Source organism: Lycium ferocissimum, chromosome 10 (genome assembly GCF_029784015.1).
Source record: "Lycium ferocissimum isolate CSIRO_LF1 chromosome 10, AGI_CSIRO_Lferr_CH_V1, whole genome shotgun sequence".
Taxonomy (NCBI): domain Eukaryota; kingdom Viridiplantae; phylum Streptophyta; class Magnoliopsida; order Solanales; family Solanaceae; genus Lycium; species Lycium ferocissimum.
The window spans coordinates 59,357,137-59,363,541 of record NC_081351.1 but is presented as its reverse complement, the minus strand read 5'-3'; the positions used below and the strand labels follow the sequence as shown (position 1 = coordinate 59,363,541).

Here is a 6,405-nt window from a genome sequence, read left to right as displayed (position 1 = left end):
ACTCCACAACTATGATATGTACTTATTTAAAGAACTAAATTAAGTCAACTAGTTTCGATAATGTGATTTTAACAATAACGCACTCCATTTGTGTGGTTTTTGAATTTTAAAATAATCAAAAAAATTAATTCCTAAGCTCAACCAAAACTTACACAATTTGAAACTCATAACCCTGTGAAATGAAGTAAATCAATCTCTTCTTATTTGAACAATTTGCTAGAAGCATAATAATTTATTTTAAAAGTGATCTCGACATGCACAAATAGCACACAGCAACGTGTAAAAACATGTTGTACTTTCAAGAATCTTCCTTTTCTTCGCAAATCTAACGTGGCCATGTGGAAATATTGTGCTTTGATATCATTACTCCCTCCGGATAAAAAAAGTGTCAACTAGCCTTTTTTTCTTGTTAAAAAAAAATATCCACTTATTAAATTAAGATTCAATTAATTTTATCTTTTCAAATTTATTTCTATTAAGTGTTATGTAATTAAATTTCAATACATTTTTAATTAGAGGTAATTTAATCAATTTATATATTTTTTTCTTAAAGTGAATAATTTTTTAAGAATGTGCAAATGATTAAGTGGACTTTTTTTTTAATCAGGAAGAGTAATAAAAGTTTTCTGCTTTCCTAAATGGTAAAGCTGCAAACTACAATGCAACCGCTCATTGATCCAAAGACGTTTCTATTTTTATTTTACTAGTAGTATATAAATTCAGGCTTCATACATTATACTAAACTATTTAGTACTATTCGACCATCAATACTTCGGTGACTTATACTCCCTCCTTTTCATAATAAGTGTTACTTTAGCTAAAAAAAAAATTATTTCATAATAAGTGTCATCTTAGGAAACTAAAATATAAATTGACTAATTTTTTTTTAATTCTACCTTTAAACAATAAAGTAATATCTAAATGATGATTGAAAAAGTCACATAATAACTTGATATTGTTAGATTTCCAATATCAAAAGATTTACTTCTTGTACATTCTATAATCAAAAGGTAAAAATACTTTATTTTTATTATATAGGGGTAATTTGATAAATTTCACATTGCATTACTAGTTTCTTAATATGTTTATTTTTTACTAAGGTGACACTTATTATGAGACGGAGGGAGTAACTCTTTTAACTACATTTTAAATAAAGATTATACTCAACCAAAACTTTGACGTTCAAATACGTTTTTTTTTTCAACTTAAACTTTGGGTACTCTTTTATTCATCTTCAAATAATTATTGTCAAAACACCTACTTAACATTTACAAAATTTCTTCCTTTTCTTTGTTTCAATTTTCAATAAAACCATAGCCGGTACGGTGGTTGATTGCCTTTATGGCATGTGGCAACGGGACCCTTAATTATTTTCTTCTTAGGGTTGCCCACATATAAAATAACATCAAATAATTAAGAACATGGGTTCTCAAATTTGTCTAGAGCATTTAAAGCAAAGCCGTCTAAATGTTTTCTTCTTTATTAAATACCCATTGATCGAACATCTAGTTCTTATAACAAACAAAAAAATTAACCAATTCTATAGTATATGAGCTACATAAGTAATTGAATTGCAGTGAAAATATAAAAGCATATGTAAGAGCAGTTGACTTTTATATAATTCTTGCAAAATTGACTAAAGTTTTCTTATATTCTATACGAATTAGAAACATTAAATACCAATTAAGTTAAACAAAAAAAGCTAAAAATTAGGAAGCATAAGAATAATGGTCAAGAATTTACAGATATTACTCCAATGGATGAGAGAAAGAAGACAAGTTCACTCCAGTTAATATCAGTTCTTCAGCTTCTTATCCAAAGATTAAAGCTTCCATTTTTCTTCAGATAATTGAACATTCTTCAACAACTGCATTCATCTTGCTTTCATCTCTGCAAAGATTGTAGATCTGTGATTCTTGGACACCTTATTTAATTTCACATTGAGAATTTTCAAAGAAAAATCAAGAAGACAATGAACATAGTGGCAAGAAAAGAAGATTTAGAAGAATAATAATGAGTGAGCTTAAAAGCAGACGATTGTGAAGGTGGTGGAGGATTATAGAAGTAGAATGGGAAATATGGAACAATAGGATTTGGTGGTGGTGGAGTAGGTCCAGAAGGGTAATTATTTTGGTAAGGTGGAGGGTAATAATTACCATTACTTGCACCACCAGGTGGAGGGTAATAATTACCATTATTTGCACCACCAGGTGGAGGTGGTGAATAGTAGTAATTATTACCACCTCCACCGCTACCGCCCTGGGGCGGTGGTGGAGAGTAGTAGTTATTGCCTCCTCCGCCACCGCCGGAGGAGGGAGGAGAGGGTGGCGGAGGGCAGTTGTTGGAGGAAGACGGCGGAGGAGGAGACGGTGTTGCTGGTGGTGGTGGAGATGGGGTGGCACAAGGGTTGTCACATGCCGCACACATTGTACATTCAATCTGGTACTTTGAACCTGCCCATGTTCCATTTGCACTTGCTAAATTACCCTCATTTTCCATAACCATTATTATCATCACCATGATGATTAAAAGAGCTAACTTTACTCCCATTTCTCAAGACAGAAGAAGAGAGAAATTGTAGGTGTAAGAGAGAGTGTTATAATAGAGGACTTGACACACACACACACACACACACACTATTTTGATTAGTGGAGATGGAAAGGGGAAGAGGGTCACTTGTCAATGAAGCTACAGAAAATGCTCTAATCTTTTTTGAGGTATTAAGAAAGGTGTTAAATATAGTGGCAGTAGTAGTAGTAAGACTAGCCAGTGTGGAGTAGGGTGTGAAATTAAAGTGCAAGTGAGGAGCCTTTCATGTTCAAAAAGATGACCACCGACACGTTTTACTTTTGACACCAAACGCGCAACCGAGGGCATTCTTGTCCGTATCGTAACTCTGTTTTCAATGATTAACCTTCGGGTAGTGGGTAAGGTTATTTGGAGTCCACAACTTAAATCACTCAAAAAGTGATTGAGGTATCAAAATAACCCATTAAAAAAAAATTATCAAACTAACTCTTGCGCATTAAAATAGTACGCAATAGGACCAAACTGTAAATTTACAGTTAAGTCCTATTACGCACTAAATTAGTGCGCAATAGGTCTTTAATAAATCCCCCAGCCCTTTGTTCATTGGTCAAAAGTTTTGAAATTCACGTTTTTTTTTCTTCGTATTTTGATCAAAGATTAGTCATGTTTAAAAACGTCGGAATATCAGTATTTTATATAGAACCTGATATCTTTTTCTGCGAACAATAATGTAGGCTCAACACATCAAGTATACATATACGTTTGGATCGTCATTTTAGGGGTTGTAAAGTGCCCCGAAGTAAGTTTTGTTTGTTTGGAAACTTGTTATCTTAAGGTTTAAATGTTTTATTTTATAGGGTTTTGATTAATTTAGGACGTCGAACGAGTTATTATTAAACGACAATAAAAACTAAGATAACTAATTATCATTAAGAAAATAATACCAAAAAATTTAATATAACATAAAATGTACATTTTATTTACAAATACACAATCTCCATCCCCCTAGGTTCAATATGTGGGAGCATTTAGAATAACTTTAGGCCTAAGGCGAATCCCACCACCCTCACCATCATCTCCATCCCCCTTCTTCCTCTTAATCCGTACATGCTCTATATGGCATGATCATCCTGCATTCCATTCCTTGAGGCTTGTTCAAAATATGCTTCCTATGGGAGACGACGGTGGCCGAAATGTGAGCTTCAGGAGATGACTCAATCTCAACAGGAAACGGGTCCACAGGAGCAGAAAAATGAACCTGAAATAACATATAAACAATTTAGTCTAGAGTTATGCTAAACTAAATATGGAATAACATATAAACAATTAATTAATAATACATTATTTTATTATAAAAAAATCAAATATGTGTGTCGACGGGCTCCTAAGATGGCTGGCGAGAGGGCTTATGAGCTGGCTCCTCATCCGTCTCCTGAGCGGGCTCCGGAGCCGAAGATGTAGATGATGCCCGAGCAGGAGACAAGTCCACAGGCACAGAAGAATGAACCTTAAATAACATATAAACAATTTAATTTAGATTTATGTTAAACTAAACATGAAATAACATATAAACAATTAATTTAATACATTATTTTATTATAAAAATCAAACCTGTGTGTCGATGGGCTCCTGAGATGGCTGGTGAGATGGCTCCTCAGCGGTCTCCTGAGCGTGCCTCGGAGCCAGAGACATGTCGAAGTCCTCGAATAATTAATCGAAGTCTAACTCCATGCCACCCTGTAGATCACGAGCTGGCCACTCACCCTGTGGATGACGAACTGGTGGCTGTGCAGCGATGGCCAGAACATGTGATCTGAAAATAAATCTGGCGTATATATGGGTGTCGACGGTCGGTAAGAAATCGACGGGATCTCTGAAGTCGACGGAGGCTGCTGGGCTAGAGCTGGAACTGGAGCATGCTCGTCAGGCTCATCTACTAGACCACCACCCTCTCTGTGACCAACCCCTTTGGCCCTACCACCTCGGCCACCAGCCCCTCTGCCCGAACCCTCTCGGCCACCAGTCCCTCTGGCCCTACCCCTTCTGTCACCTCCCCTTTCTACCGCCACCACCTCCGGCACGACCACGACCACGACCACCCGCTGCCTGATGCGGGACCTCTGGAACATGCTCGTCGAGACGTCTGAGCTCCTGTGCCTGTAGCATACCACCCTCGGCTAGCTGAACCATCTGCGCTGCATATCCCGCTGTCTCAGGGGCATCCATATAGTCCAAGCTCTCCCAGCGCATCCTTGCACGATCTGTAGCTGTATTTGTTTGCAAATATTAATGATTGAATAAATTTGTAACGTAATACATAAGACGATTAATTAAGTTTGAGACTAATAAAACTTACCAATGCTTCATACTGTCCTGCGAGTGCTGCATATCCTAGGCCATTTGCACGAGGCCTCGTGGGGTTGCCGATCATGCTGCGAGTGATCCGCGTGTACCACTGCATGTACGTCTGGAACGGAGTCACATGTCTGACCACTACTAGCGTCCCCACCCTCTGATCCCAACGGTGGACCTGGAGTTGCATAAAGGCCAGCCATGCATCAGTGACGGCTGCACGCTCGTCCCGCGAATAATGGTCGTGCTCCCAAGTAACCTGCTCAGGTATATTCTGTACATGGCCGAACTGTCGTAAGATGCGATCGGACGCGTGATCCTCAACGATATCCATATGCATCAACGGACACCGCGACCTTCGCGTTTGCTCACCAACCCTACAAAACACTTGCAGCTTATCCAAAATCTGATCATGCCGCATCCATATAAAAGCCTGTAAAAAGAATTGAATTAGTTAACAATAAAAGACTAAAATAGTAAAAAAAAATAAAAAAATACTAATGTTAAATAAAAAAAAAACTTACCGTGTCTGCCGTCATATGATCTAGCTGATCCTTGAACGGGAGAATAATGTGGTGCGTATCCACATCTCGGACTACGCCTCCCGTCCATCTCCGCACGTAGGGCACCGTCTCAACAATATAGTCGAACGGAGGGTGAGCAGTTGTGGGATGAAAAGGTCTTATCCTAGTCCACACCCATATCTCAAAGGGTCATTAAAAAAAATATTTTATTAGTCATCGTTTCGAAAATATATATTTAGAAAAAAATTATACACACTTAAATATATTACCTGGAGGAGCAGGCAACGTGGGACAGACCAAGCGGCTGGCATCTACATCCGAATTCCATACTAGCTGGGACCTATGTTGCTACTGTAGATAAAGTACCTCTGGCTCGAAGGGCTCCGGATGAAGGGGGCTGGATCCATGGAGATGTCATATTTGTTTTACGCATTTTTAATTAATCATTAGCATGTAATATTAATTATGTAATCTTTAATCGAAAAATTATACTAAGGATGTTCAACCCTAAACTAAAGATGTTCAACCCTAAACTAAAGATGTTCAAACCTAAACTAAGGATGTTCAATCTTGAACTTGTCACGACCCAATCTATGCTAAGTCGCGCGAGCACCTACCTTTTCCACCTCGGTAGGCGAACCCTCAACCCAACAATAGTGAAAACGTAAATAAATAATTAGATACGCTGAAGAGATAAATTCACATAAGTCTGACGATAATAATGTAGAGAAATTGCGGAAATAAGAAAAACACACCCCAGAGTCTGATCTAATCCATACAAGAGCACCTAATTAGAATATACAAGTTTGCAATATCAATAATACATCAAGTCTGAATATATCTCAGGATAGAAAATAAGACATAAATAAAGAAGAATCTTCAAGGCAGCGAACGTCTCGTGCTCACCCTGTAGACTCTAAGAAACTCTCGGAGAGACTATCAGCCACAAGAAACAGAAGTAGATCCAACCTGGAATTCTGCATTCATAAAAGAATACAGC

At 37.6% G+C, this 6,405-nt stretch overlaps 1 protein-coding gene across 1 annotated transcript; it reads right to left on the bottom strand.

Moving 5' to 3' along the window:
* Positions 1-1,611: 1,611 nt before the first annotated feature.
* On the bottom strand, positions 1,612-2,778 carry LOC132034429 (uncharacterized). The gene has a single exon (XM_059424779.1). It carries the CDS (start codon positions 2,548-2,550, stop codon positions 1,951-1,953), a length of 600 nt encoding a protein of 199 aa, XP_059280762.1. The 5' UTR covers positions 2,551-2,778; the 3' UTR covers positions 1,612-1,950.
* Positions 2,779-6,405: the final 3,627 nt, after the last annotated feature.

Excerpts from the sequence above, each read along its gene's own strand:
- LOC132034429 (XM_059424779.1), bottom strand. The coding sequence starts at position 2,550 with ATGGGAGTAAAGTTAGCTCTTTTAATCATCATGGTGATGATAATAATG.